This window comes from Dendronephthya gigantea, unplaced genomic scaffold (genome assembly GCF_004324835.1).
Source record: "Dendronephthya gigantea isolate DGI-Jeju-01 unplaced genomic scaffold, DenGig_1.0 000183F, whole genome shotgun sequence".
In the NCBI taxonomy this organism is placed as follows: domain Eukaryota; kingdom Metazoa; phylum Cnidaria; class Anthozoa; order Malacalcyonacea; family Nephtheidae; genus Dendronephthya; species Dendronephthya gigantea.
This window is the reverse complement of record NW_021163193.1, coordinates 133,806-149,804: the sequence shown is the minus strand read 5'-3', so window position 1 is coordinate 149,804 and position 15,999 is coordinate 133,806. Positions and strand designations below refer to the sequence as shown.

The window sequence follows — 15,999 nt, the reverse complement described above, 5'->3', positions numbered from 1 at the left end:
TTAATAGTTTGGGTAGACGATATTCTAGTAGCGTCAAATAGTACAGACAGTTTAACACAGGTGAAGAGAAATCTAGGAGACAGATTTCAAATGAAAGACCTAGGTGTTTTGTCGTGGTTTTTAGGAATAGAATTTAACTGTACAGAAGGCACTATTAAGATGAGTCAGACTAAATACATAGAGAAAATCCTATCTAGATTCGGACTAATGCAAAACTGTAAGCCTAGGACATCACCATGTGAAATGAACTCAACGAAGAATGTCAGAGACAGAGTAGAATCAGAACCAGCTGACAAACGATTATATAGAGAGATAGTTGGCAGTTTAGTCTATGTGATGACTTCTACTAGACCAGATCTTTGCTACAGCGTGACAAAACTCTCTCACTATTTGTCCGCTCCCACAGTGGATCACCTGAACACTGCCAAGCATGTCCTACGATATCTGAAAGGTACTTCAGATAAAGGTCTTGTTTTCCGGAAGGTTGATAAACCAATGACTTTGATTGGCTATTGTGATGCAGATTGGGCTTCGTCAGAAGACAGGCGTAGCATCACAGGGTATGGATTTCAGTTGAGTGAGAATGGACCTTTGGTTTCTTGGAAAAGTCGAAAGCAAGCAACAGTGGCTCTGTCCACTTGCGAGGCTGAATACATGTCACTTGCTGCTGCTGTGCAAGAGGCAAAGTTTCTTTTCCAATTGTTGAAAAGCTTCCTAGATACATCCAGAAATGTGTTTGATTCTATCATTCTATATTGCGATAATCAGGGTGCATTAGCATTAGCTAAGAATCCAGTCCAACATCAAAGATCTAAGCATATAGATGTACGATATCATTTTGTAAGATCTGAGATTGAGAAACATTTGTTAAAAGTAATGTATGTTCCATCGAATGATAATTTGGCTGACATATTTACAAAGCCAGTCACAGGATCAAAAATGAAAGTATTTCTGAAACGTATCCTAGCAGAGTAAACTCAATTTTTGTAAATAGTTATATTTCTATCAATGTTAATATTATATGTTTAAGTGGGGGTGTTAAGATAAACATTAATATTCCCATGACGTCAGTCTATCTATGAACACGTGTCATGATCACATGAACACTAGCAGTATAAAGTTTTTGTTTCATGTAGTTTTTAAGTTAGTTGTTAGTTGTTAGTTGGAACTGTTACTTGTAAGTTGTATAAGTTTTCGTTAATAAATATTGTTATATATAAGTCTTCCACCGTCATGAGTTTAACACATATTATGGAAGAAAATATTGTTATATATAAGTCTTCCACCGTCATGAGTTTAACACATATTATGGAAGAAAAGACTGTATTTTGTGTTGGTTGTTTAAAATAGCTTTATGTCCATGCTTTTAACATTCGCCATCTTGTTTTACACGCATTAAAAGGTAATAATTCCATGTTCCATATACACCAATATACATGCGACACCCTTTTTTAAACATCTATTGTATCATATCATATCATTAAGCATCATACTATATCACACCGTATCATACTGCATCGTATAGTATCGTACTATATCATACCGTATCATACCGTGTCACACTGTATCATATTGCATCATACTATATCATACTGTATCAAATTGTATCATAGTGCATCATATTATATCATACTGTATCATATTGTATCATATTGTATCATATAGCATCATATTATATCATATCGTATAATATAGCATCATACTATATCATACTGTATCATATCGTATCATATAGCATAATATTATATCATATCATATAATATAGCATCATATAGTATCATACAATATCATACCGTATCATACTGTATCATATAGCATCATACTATATCATATTGTATCATATCGTATCATATAGCATCATATTATATCATACTGTATCATATCGTATCATATAACATCATACTATATCATACTGTATCATATCGTATCAAATAGCATAATATTATATCATATCATATAATATAGCATCATATAGTATCATACAATATCATACCGTATCATACTGTATCATATAGCATCATACTATATCATACTGTATCATATCGTATCATATCGGAATATGAAAATATTTCTGTTAAATACGTACACTGTTTACGCCGCATATTCGAAATTCAAATATAGGCGTGTATTTGATAGGCGACATGGCGGAGTGCCAGGAGATTTTGCGCTCTTCGATTAACTCGAATGCCAACAGTAATTCCCAACCATCGGATGGAGATATCGATTCTACACAATCAAACAACGATAACAACGCCATTTGTGGTGAACTAAACTCCCACTTGAAACTCTCCTGGTCAGGAGATTTCGAATCTCTCAAACGATTTGTAGATTTGAATATTGATCTTAACGGTACTTGGAAATCACCGGGAGACGAGCGAAAATCCTACAGCAATGGCCAAACGACAATAATGTGGTGGAGAAAACAGAAGAAGCTCCAACTCAGTGGCAGAGAAGCCAATAGAATCAAAAAGCAGTTTTGTAACATCCTAATGGGCGAAGCAACGCTTGGCCTTGGCCTACCACGCTTGAATGACGAGAGCGGAGCAAGTAGCGAGCCACCCAAAAAACTTTCTGATCAGTGTTCATGTACTCAAATCACAACTGATCTCGACGGTATTAGACTCGATATCGAGATATTACAATCAAAAACCGATGCCCTACAATCTTTAGCAAACGTACAAGAAGGTCGTTCATTCCCTGGCCACAACATTAACAAATTTGAATTGCAAATGCAAGAATTCTCAAAGGAAACAGGAAAAATAAAACAGATGGAAAGAGACCTAATTGAAATCAAACGTATGGTCAATAAAGGAACAGGCGAACGACAGCTAAATCCGGATAAAGATCAAATTCCTAACATCATATTACTCGAAGATACGATACCCTCAACTTGCAAGCCTAACGAGGCCGAGGAAAATCCGGCAATTACCGCCCCCACAAATCCAAATGTCAAACAGGCTAATGATAACGACCATATGCACAAAGAACCCACCCCTCTTTCATATAAAAACAAAGGCAATACTCGAGCGATTAAAGATCAAAAGATGCAAATCAGGTCATATAGACAACAACAAAGCAAAGAATACACCCACTACCATCTGAACGAACAGCTACGTTCATATAAAGCGAAACACAGAGATATACATAAGAACACATATCCAAAAGAAACCAAAGTATCCAGTAACTACACTCAAACCAATCGGCCCCACATTTCTACAAAAAACCCAAAATCCCAAAAGTCCTCCTTTGGCTCGAGTAGACAGGACAACCGGCGGACTTTCCCACCAAAAGCCAACACTAATAACAGCGCTAACCGCCGGAAATCTGATCGCAGAAACAGGCCTCCTTTTCACCGGAGATTGACAAACCATACACCGGCCAAATATCGGACACGTGTAAACAGCCCACCACCATATCAGGTAAAACACCTAAGGAAGTTACCATCGTACCAATCACATTGCCTAAACAAACCACTTACCTACCAGTCATTGGGCCAGAACCAATTCCCGCCTTTCCATGTACACCACCCACAGCAGTCAACTCTGAGCCAACGTCCCCAATCACCCATTTACAAACAATACTTCCGCCAAGCCTACCAACCCATCAATCGTACTGTAGACCAGAATGGAACATGGGTCTAGATAACGATGCATGCCACGTCGATCCCTCACGAAATCCTGATAAAGTCTATCCGATACCTGTGAGGATTACGAATCACAATGTTAAATTAATTAACAAACGAAATACCAAGCAAAACAAGCTTTTACGAAATCCCAATATGATCGACATTCCTACCACTGAAGGCAGGTCTTGGAATGAACACTCGACCCTGAAAGACCTTAGTATAGAACGGGACACTCCGCAAAATTATAACATTTCAAAGTCCCCCCATTTCCGTCTGGTACACTTAAATATAAGGTCTCTACGAAATACCTCCCATTGGATCCAATTCGCCGAATTTGTTTCAAAGACAAGGATTGAGGCAATAACATTATCAGAGACTTGGTTAAACACAACCATACCAAATGCCGAGATCAACTTGGAGGGCTATAAAATTTACCGCCAAGACCGCCTCCACAAAAGAGGAGGAGGGGTAGCTGCGTACATTCGGAGTGATATTAAGGTCACCGTACTGAAGGAAATATCATCAGTTTCCACCGATTACTTCCAGCAGCTTTGGCTCAAACTTCAGACTAAAAAGTTAAGATCTATCCTGCTCTGTGTATCATATAGACCACCAGACTGCCCGCCGTCCTGCCTAGAAAACAACCTAAAAGCAAGTTATATGCAAGCCGCCATGCAGGACAAACCCATATTTATTTTGGGAGACCTCAATTGCAACACCATGAAGGTCACCGCTGAGACCACAGCATTGGAAAACTTCATGTACGAGATGAACTTAAAGCAATTGATCACTTCACCAACCAGGATCACAAACACTTGTGAATCACTAATCGACGTAATCATAACTTCATCACCCAACCTTGTCCATCAAAGTGGTGTTATGGACACACTCATAAGCGACCACCTACCAGTATACACCGCGTTAAACATGAAACTTCCTAAGCCATCAGTACAGAGCATCCTGACGCGAAGCTATAAAAGCTATGATAGTTCAAAGTTCATTACCCATCTTGGTACAAGATCACAAGAACTCATTTCTATCTTTTTCGATTCCAATGTCAATTCAAAACTCAGAAAACTTAATGATGTCCTCTCTACTACTTTGGCTGTCCATGCTCCAATTAAAGAGGTCAAGATTCGACGTCGATCCTGTCCATTTGTTACTGCTGACATCAAAAAACAAATGATCTACAGAGACCAGCTACATCGTCGATACAAACAGACACGAGAAATGGAGGACTGGAAGAACTTTAAAACAGTCCAAAAATCAATCAAATCCACCTTAAAAGTCGCAGAGAAAGACTACGTCCGCACTGAAGTTAATACACATAAAGACAAACCTGGGTCACTTTGGAAAGTAATTCATAGCCGCATTCCGTCTAGAGACAAAACAACCCCAATATACAGCAAAAACCAGGAAGAGGTTGCCAACGATTTTAACAGTTTTTTCCAGTCAGTAGGGATAACAGCCGCCGAAACAGCTACGCAACTGGCCTTAGATAATAACATCAATATATCTTCCATGTCTGCCTGTGAAATCAAGAACCTACAATGTCCGATCGAAGAGTCATTCCACTTCATACCTGTTACCTGTGCGGAAATTGAACGCATACTAACATCTATGCCATCAAATAAATCACCAGGTCCCGACAAAATCAGTATGAGAACTATTAAAGACTGCCTCCAAGTAATCTTAGGCCCCCTGACGGATATCATCAACAGTTCATTTACAACTAATACGTTTCCAGAAGCCTGGAAAATAGCAGAAATCATACCAATATTAAAAGAAGGGGATCACGAAATAGCCTCTAACAACCGTCCCCTCTCAATGCTCAATGTAATATCGAAGGTATGTGAGAAAGCGGCCTTAAATCAATTCACGAGTTTTTTAAACCGGACCGGCCACCTTACGGCACACCAGAGTGGAAACAGAAAGTACCATTCAACGGAAACCCTCAATATATTAGTAAACGATTTTTTCCTGAACGCAATGGATAACAAAGAGCTATCTGCCCTTATTCTGTTAGATCTGTCCAAAGCCTTCGATAGCATCGACCACACAATATTGCTTCAAAAACTAAGCAATATTGGAGTATCTCGTAAGGCTCTAAATTGGTTTAGAAGCTACCTTTCAGACAGAAAGCAATACGTACGCATTGGCTCTTCAGTATCAGAAACTCTTTCAATCACTCATGGCGTCCCACAAGGGGCAATATTGTCACCTCTGTTATTTTGCATCTATATAAACGACCTTCCAACAGCACCAAAAACAGCTAAGTTAGAATCATTTGTGGATGATTCGAAAATATTCATGTCCTTTCCAATCACGAATATAATCGATGCAAAAAGTAACATAGAAGAGGATCTTAAGAGGATTGCAACATGGTGTTTCACAAATAAGCTGTTAATTAACCCTGAAAAGACAAAATTAATGCTAATAGGCACTCGACAGTTAATCGGAAACCTTACTGAAGGACTGGTTATCTCGTTCCTAGGAAAAGAGATCACACCTTCCTCTTACGCCAAAGACCTAGGGCTATTCATGGACAGTTATTTAAGTTATGATCATCATATACGACACGTCATATCATCTTCAATGGCAAAACTGTACCAAATAAAGCTTCGATAGCGAAACCCTCCACACGATTGTCAATGCCCTAGTGATGAGCAGATTGTATTACTGCTCTACGGTGTGGTCGAATACATCGGCAACAAACATAAAAAAACTCGAAAAAGTACAAAATTTTGCTTGTAGGATTATAACAAATACAAGGAAATACGACCACATAACACCAGTACTACAGGCGATCGGTTGGCTCCCAGTCAAGGAACATTTACAGTACAGAGATACACTAATGGCTTATAAATGCATGAACGAACTTGCACCGCCGTACTTATGTGACCAGTTTTTAAAACGAAATGCAGTTCACAACAAGAACACCCGGAATAAAGACGACCTTGATATTCCCCCATGCAAAACAACATCAGGTCAAAGAAGTTTTTGCTATAGAGCAATAAAAATCTGGAACATTTTAGATAAAGATTTTAAAAAACTACCTTTTAAAACATTTAAGAAGCACTTAAAGAAAAATATGTTAACAAATAACGTTAACGGAAACCTATCTTAGTTAAAGTATTAAAATCTTAGTATAACTATACAACTAGGATTTCTCTTAATTGTAAACATATTTTATAAACATAGCATAGTCAATAACGTAATTGTAGATAGAAATATACCTATTTTTAGCCTTGTTAGTACATACTGAAAAGCCCTATTGGGAGTATGTTTTATGTATAATAATAATAATAATAATATAGCATCATATTATATTTCGGGTATAAATCTACCATATTCTTGTGACCTATCACTCCTCCATTCTTGTACGAGTAAAAGCCTAAGCAATTGCGATAACTGCTGCAAGTCCATATCACGTGTTAAACCTATCGTACGCAGATGGCTTATAATGTTTTCCTCAATTGATATTGATGAAAATAAATTGCTGAGTTGGAATGCCACAGTGGTAAAAAAACAATTGCCATCTTTCTGAACTTCAACTTCTTCAAGTCCAAATCCTTGCAAATGTCCTGCAAGAGTCATTTTATGCGACGCCATATCACCATGATTCGAACTTGTAACTAAAGAACTAAACTCTTGGAATTGATTATCAAGACCAATAGATCGTGGAATGTTACTTTTTTGAAGTAACCGAGTCGCTCCCAAATTTTCTAAATTTCGGTAAATTTGAAAAAAAATTTAAGGCTGAATAAGCCACTGCAAGTTCTGTTTTGTTGTCACTTGAGGGGTCTTTATGATACGGATGGTCGTTGACTTCATCGTTTTCGTGAGGAAGAAAAGATAATATAATATTTTTTATCTTGTTTATATCTTCTGTTGCCAGTTCATTGATTGTCTTGTAACTGATGACCGCCTTATCTTGTGAAACAATTTCATCATCATTTCCAGCAAAATCCTCAAAGCCAAAATGCTCTGACCTCTTCGAAATGTCAACCGGCCCTGTTCGTGAATTTGTATTTGTTGAGGAAGCAAAAGCAGCGACCATATCACCGGAATCCTGTGTATTAAGCTTATAAAAAAGCCTACTACATCTTATATAAGCTGTATCCATGCCGATCTTGTTTGTCTGGAAAATATAGTTTAAGTGTCTGTGAAGCCGCTCATTTCCCGAAGTAGATACTTGTGCTGGAATATGACTTAAACAACCATTAGTTATGTGCACTTTGATGTTATGTATAGCATTCATTGCCTCTTTATTGAGAATACAACTTCCATTCCACATAACACCAGAAAACTTTCTCTGGAAACTGTCAATATTGGAAAGCATAGTTTGACTGTCAGGGGTTGCACAATGGCGAGTACTGCCGAGATCATTTGGAGCACGAAAAATTAAACCGTACGCTTTACAAATATCCGTTTTCAATCTCGTAACCATTGGGATTGTCTTAACAAATCGCTGTACCGCATGAAAAAGATCTAATTTAACAGTTACATCTGGAAAAATCTGTTTAAATAACCCTTTCCATTTACAACAGTTATCTATGATTATGCCTTGTAACGTTGTCCCTGCTCTTTCATAACGATGTTTTAATTCCTCAAAAATTCCACTCACTTCCTTAAAAGATTCCCCTCTGGTGAATCGCCAATGAAGAACTTTCGAATCTCTCCCTAACACACAGAACAAGCATTTTCGAACTTTTATCCATTTACCATCAGTTTTCCTATGGAAACCAATGTTCCCAGCACTCTTGAAGGTATGGTCGCAAGAGATCCAATCTGCTGTTCGAGTAATCATATCGTTATAAAACACGTTGTCAAACATGAAAGAGTAAGATATAAATGCCGACCTTAAAACCTTTTCATGTGGGAAAGGAAACGCACTTTGTTCGAAATCAGGGAATCTCAGCTGTTCTTCAGAGTTGTGTGCAACTCCAAATTCAAATCTATGTCGCATGCGGCAATATGATTGAAAATACTGTTCACGTACAACACTTTCGATTGAGTGAAAACTCATTCCATTATCCACCAATGCTAATATTTGTGTAAGCATGTTAACAGTAAAACCAGCCCGATTTGTGAGAAGGAATAGTACATATACTGAAGATGGTATTGCCGAGACAACTGATGGATGATGTGCAGGAATTTGGTGATTGTTCGGACAAATATAAATGTGGGAAACCAATACCAAAGAGTCGCTACAGTCGTATATAATTCGGGGATGATATGCGGCTTGAGACCACGTATTATCTGCATACATTCCCGATCGCCGTAAACTGCAAACTAAACCAGAATCCAAACAGAAAGGACATCGAAGAAGATCACTCAATTCGGGATAATGACGAAGAATATCCCAAATCAATATTGCAGACGACGTAAAGCATTCTATCAACTGAGAGTCCAGTGCATGCTTATTAATTTCTGCTGACACTGGCGCCGGCCAATCTCGTAAAAGCAGAGAACCGATTCCATACTGACAATCTTCTTTAAAAAGCCTTATTGCTTTCTTGATTTTTTCTTTTTCAATGCTTCATATATGAATACATTCACATCCAATGTATATCAAAATAAATCCAAACAAAATGCCCCACTTTAAACGTACCATGACTGCATATGAGATATGTTACGGTATGATATAGTCTGACGACTGATGGTATATGATACGCGTATGAAACTATCAAATTGGCAACCTCTTGAAGCAAAGCGGAATTACCAATAAGATTTTTTATAATCTGATTATGTACAAACTTAGGGATATCGCATATGTTGTGTAATATGAATGAAATCCCATGCAAATGTAATCATATGCAATTCTAATTAGACTTCGACTATCTATCTATCTGCGGACAACGTTTTTGCAAATGGGTGTATATATATATAATTATATATATATATATATATATATATATATAAATATACATATATATATATATATATATATATATATATATATATATAAAATGCTACATGATACAACATGATATAGTATGATATAGTATGATGCTATATGATACAGTATGATACGGTATGATTTTGTATGATACTATATGATGCTATATTATTATATGATATGATATAATATTATGCTATTTGATACGATATGATACAGTATGATATAGTATGATGCTATATGATACAGTATATGATACGGTATGATGCAATGTGATACGGTATGATATTGTATGATACTATATGATGTTATATTATACGATATGATATGATATGATGCTATATGACACGATATGATACAGTATGATATAGTATGATGCTATATTATATGATATGATATAATATGATGCTATATGATACGATATGATACAGTATGATATAGTATGATGCTATAGGATACAATATGATACATTATGATACGGTACGATACTATATGATGCTATATTATATGATATGACATAATATGATGCTATTTGATACAGTATGATACGGTATGATATTGTATGATACTATATGATGCTATATTATATGATATGATATAATATGCTATTTGATACGGTATGATACAGTATGATATAGTATGATGCTATATTATACGATATGATACAGTATGATATTGTATGATACTATATGATGCTATATTATATGATATGATATAATATGATGCTATTTGATACAGTATGATACGGTATGATATTGTATGATACTATATGATGCTATATTATATGATATGATATAATATTATGCTATTTGATACGGTATGATACAGTATGATATAGTATGATGCTATATTATACGATATGATACAGTATGATATTGTATGATACTATATGATGCTATATTATACGATATGATATAATATTATGCTATTTGATACGATATGATACAGTATGATATAGTATGATGCTATATGATACAGTATGATACGGTATGATACGGTACGATACTTTATGATGCAATATGATACGGTGTGATACTGTATGATATAGTATGATACGGTATGATATTGTATGATACTATATGATGCTATATTAGTACGATATGATATAATATGATGCTATATGATACGATATGATACAGCATGATATAGTATAATGCTATATGATACAGTATGATACGGTATGATATTGTATGATACTATATGATGCTGTATTATATAATATGATATAATATTATGCTTTTTGATACGATATGATACAGTATGATATAGTATGATGCTATATGATACAGTTTGATACGGTATGATACGGTACGATACTTTATGATGCAATATGATACGGTGTGATACTGTATGATATAGTATGATACGGTGTGATATTGTATGATACCATATGATGCTATATTATACGATATGATATAATATTATGCTGTATGATACGATATGATACAGTATGATATAGTATGATGCTATAGATACAGTATGATACGGTATGATATTGTATGATACTATATGATGCTATATTATATGATATGATATAATATTATGCTATATATGATACGATATGATACAGTATGATATAGTATGATGCTATGATACGATATGATACGGTACGATACTTTATGATGCAATATGATACGATATGATACAGTATGATATAGTATGATGCTATATGATGCTATATTATACGATATGATATAATATGATGCTATATGATACGAAATGATACAGTATGATATAATATGATGCTATATGATACGATATGATACAGTATGATATAGTATGATGCTATATGATACAATATGATACGGTATGATATAGTACGATACTATATGATGCTATATGATACGATATGATATAATATGATGCTATATGATACAATATGATACATTATGATACGGTACGATACTATATGATGCTATATTATATGATATGATATAATATGATGCTATTTGATACAGTATGATACAGTATGATATAGTATGATGCTATATTATACGATATGATACAGTATGATATATGTATGATACTATATGATGCTATATTATATGATATGATATATTGATGCTATTTGATACAGTATGATACGGTATGATATTGTATGATACTATATGATGCTATATTATATGATATGATATAATATTATGCTATATGATACGATATGATACAGCATGATATAGTATAATGCTATATGATACAGTATAATACGGTATCATATTGTATGATACTATATGATGCTATATTATATAATATGATATAATATTATGCTTTTTGATACGATATGATACAGTATGATATAGTATGATGCTATATGATACAGTTTGATACGGTATGATACGGTACGATACTTTATGATGCAATATGATACGGTGTGATACTGTATGATATAGTGTGATACGGTGTGATATTGTATGATACCATATGATGCTATATTATACGATATGATATAATATTATGCTGTATGATACGATATGATACAGTATGATATAGTATGATGCTATAGATACAGTATGATACGGTATGATATTGTATGATACTATATGATGCTATATTATATGATATGATATAATATTATGCTATATATGATACGATATGATACAGTATGATATAGTATGATGCTATATGATACGATATGATACGGTACGATACTTTATGATGCAATATGATACGATATGATACAGTATGATATAGTATGATGCTATATGATGCTATATTATACGATATGATATAATATGATGCTATATGATACGATATGATACAGTATGATATAATATGATGCTATATGATACGATATGATACAGTATGATATAGTATGATGCTATATGATACAATATGATACGGTATGATATAGTACGATACTATATGATGCTATATGATACGATATGATATAATATGATGCTATATGATACAATATGATACATTATGATACGGTACGAAACTATATGATGCTATATTATATGATATGATATAATATGATGCTATTTGATACAGTATGATACAGTATGATATAGTATGATGCTATATTATACGATATGATACAGTATGATATTGTATGATACTATATGATGCTATATTATATGATATGATATAATATGATGCTATTTGATACAGTATGATACGGTATGATATTGTATGATACTATATGATGCTATATTATATGATATGATATAATATTATGCTATTTGATACGGTATGATACAGTATGATATAGTATGATGCTATATTATACGATATGATACAGTATGATATTGTATGATACTATATGATGCTATATTATACGATATGATATAATATTATGCTATTTGATACGATATGATACAGTATGATATAGTATGATGCTATATGATACAGTATGATACGGTATGATACGGTACGATACTTTATGATGCAATATGATACGGTGTGATACTGTATGATATAGTATGATACGGTATGATATTGTACTATATATGATGCTTATTAGTACGATATGATATAATATGATGCTATATGATACGATATGATACAGCATGATATAGTATAATGCTATATGATACAGTATGATACGGTATGATATTGTATGATACTATATGATGCTATATTATATAATATGATATAATATTATGCTTTTTGATACGATATGATACAGTATGATATAGTATGATGCTATATGATACAGTTTGATACGGTATGATACGGTACGATACTTTATGATGCAATATGATACGGTGTGATACTGTATGATATAGTGTGATACGGTGTGATATTGTATGATACCATATGATGCTATATTATACGATATGATATAATATTATGCTGTATGATACGATATGATACAGTATGATATAGTATGATGCTATAGATACAGTATGATACGGTATGATATTGTATGATACTATATGATGCTATATTATATGATATGATATAATATTATGCTATATATGATACGATATGATACAGTATGATATAGTATGATGCTATATGATACGATATGATACGGTACGATACTTTATGATGCAAAATGATACGATATGATACAGTATGATATAGTATGATGCTATATGATGCTATATTATACGATATGATATAATATGATGGTATATGATACGATATGATACAGTATGATATAATATGATGCTATATGATACGATATGATACAGTATGATATAGTATGATGCTATATGATACAATATGATACGGTATGATATAGTACGATACTATATGATGCTATATGATACGATATGATATAATATGATGCTATATGATACAATATGATACATTATGATACGGTACGATACTATATGATGCTATATTATATGATATGATATAATATGATGCTATTTGATACAGTATGATACGGTATGATATTGTATGATACTATATGATGATATATTATATGATATGATATAATATTATGCTATTTGATACGATATGATACAGTATGATATAGTATGATGCTATATGATACAGTATGATACGGTATGATACAGTATGATACGGTATGATATTGTATGATACTATATGATGCTATATGATACGATATGATACAGTATGATATAGTATGATGCTATATGATACAGTATGATGCGGTATGATATTGTATGATACTATATGATGCTATACGATACGATATGATATAGTATGATGCTATATGATACGATATGATACAGTATGATATAGTGTGATGCTATATGATACAGTATGACACGGTATGATATTGTATGATACTATATGATGCTATATTATACGATATGATATAATATTATGCTATTTGATACGATATGATACAGTATGATATAGTATGATGCTATATGATACAGTATGACACGGTATGATATTGTATGATACTATATGATGCTATATTATACGATATGATATAATATTATGCTATTTGATACGATATGATACAGTATGATATAGTATGATGCTATATGATACAGTATGATACGGTATGATACAGTATGATACGGTATGATATTGTATGATACTATATGATGCTATATGATACGATATGATACAGTATGATATTGTATGATGCTATATGATACAGTATGATGCGGTATGATATTGTATGATACTATATGATGCTATATTATACGATATGATATAATATTATGCTATATGATACGATATGATACAGTATGATATAGTATCATGCTATATGATACAGTGTGATACGGTATGATACGGTACGATACTTTATGATGCAATATGATACGGTGTGATACTGTATGATATAGTATGATACGTTATGATATTGTATGATACTATATGATGCTATATTATACGATATGATATAATATTATGCTGTATGATACGATATGATACAGTATGATATAGTATGATGCTATATGATACAGTATGATACGGTATGATATTGTATGATACTATATGATGCTATATTATACGATATGATATAATATTATGCTATTTGATACGATATGATATAAGAATGATATAGTATGATGCTATATGATACAGTATGATACGGTATGATACAGTATGATACGGTATGATATTGTATGATACTATATGATGCTATATGATACGATATGATACAGTATGATATAGTATGATGCTATATGATACAGTATGATGCGGTATGAATTGTATACTATATGATGCTATATACGATATGATATAATATTATGCATAGATACGATATGATCAGTATGATATAGTATTATGCTATATGATACAGTGTGATACGGTACGATGTACGATACTTTATGATGCAATATGATACGGTTGATACTGTATGATATAGTATGATGGTATGATATTGTATACTAGATGAGCTATATATACGATATATAATATGAGCTATATGATACGATATGATACAGTTATGATATAGTATGATGCTATATGATACAGTATGATACGGATGATATTGTATGATACTATATGATGCTATATTATATGATATGATATAATATTTGCTATATGATACGATATGATACAGTATGATATAGTATGTGCTATATGATGCTATTTATACGATATGATATAATATGATGCTATATGATACAATATGATACAGTATGATATAATATGATGCACTATGATACAATTTGATACAGTATGATATAGTATGATGCAATATGATACAGTGTGACACGGTATGATACGGTATGATATAGTACGATACTGTACGATGCAGTATGATACGGTGTGATATAGTATGATGCTTAATGATATGATATGATACAATAGATGTTTAAAAAAAGGGTGTCGCATGTATATTGGTGTATACTGAACATGGAATTATTACCCATTAAAGCCATTATTCGGAAGCTCTCGACAACTTTCGGGATAAACTCGGACAAAGATTTGGAGTGCTCTGATTGGCTAAAGGTTACGGTTAACAGCTAACAACACAATAACATTATATCTGCGCTAACGCAGATACAACAAGACGCCTGTTCTGGCGTTAACTCCGGCGCACGTGCCAGTCTTCAATATAGAGCTTCTGAACATAAACAATACAGTTCAT

At 33.3% G+C, this 15,999-nt stretch overlaps 1 protein-coding gene across 1 annotated transcript; it reads right to left on the bottom strand.

The window, feature by feature from the left end:
* Window positions 1–6,949: 6,949 nt before the first annotated feature.
* LOC114538403 lies at window positions 6,950–9,250 on the bottom strand. Its single transcript, XM_028559583.1, has 4 exons — window positions 9,240–9,250; window positions 8,739–9,165; window positions 7,727–7,766; window positions 6,950–7,209 (listed from the first exon to the last, which is right to left on the bottom strand). The coding sequence occupies exons 1-4, from the start codon at window positions 9,248–9,250 to the stop codon at window positions 6,950–6,952; spliced, it is 738 nt and encodes a 245-aa protein (XP_028415384.1).
* Window positions 9,251–15,999: the final 6,749 nt, after the last annotated feature.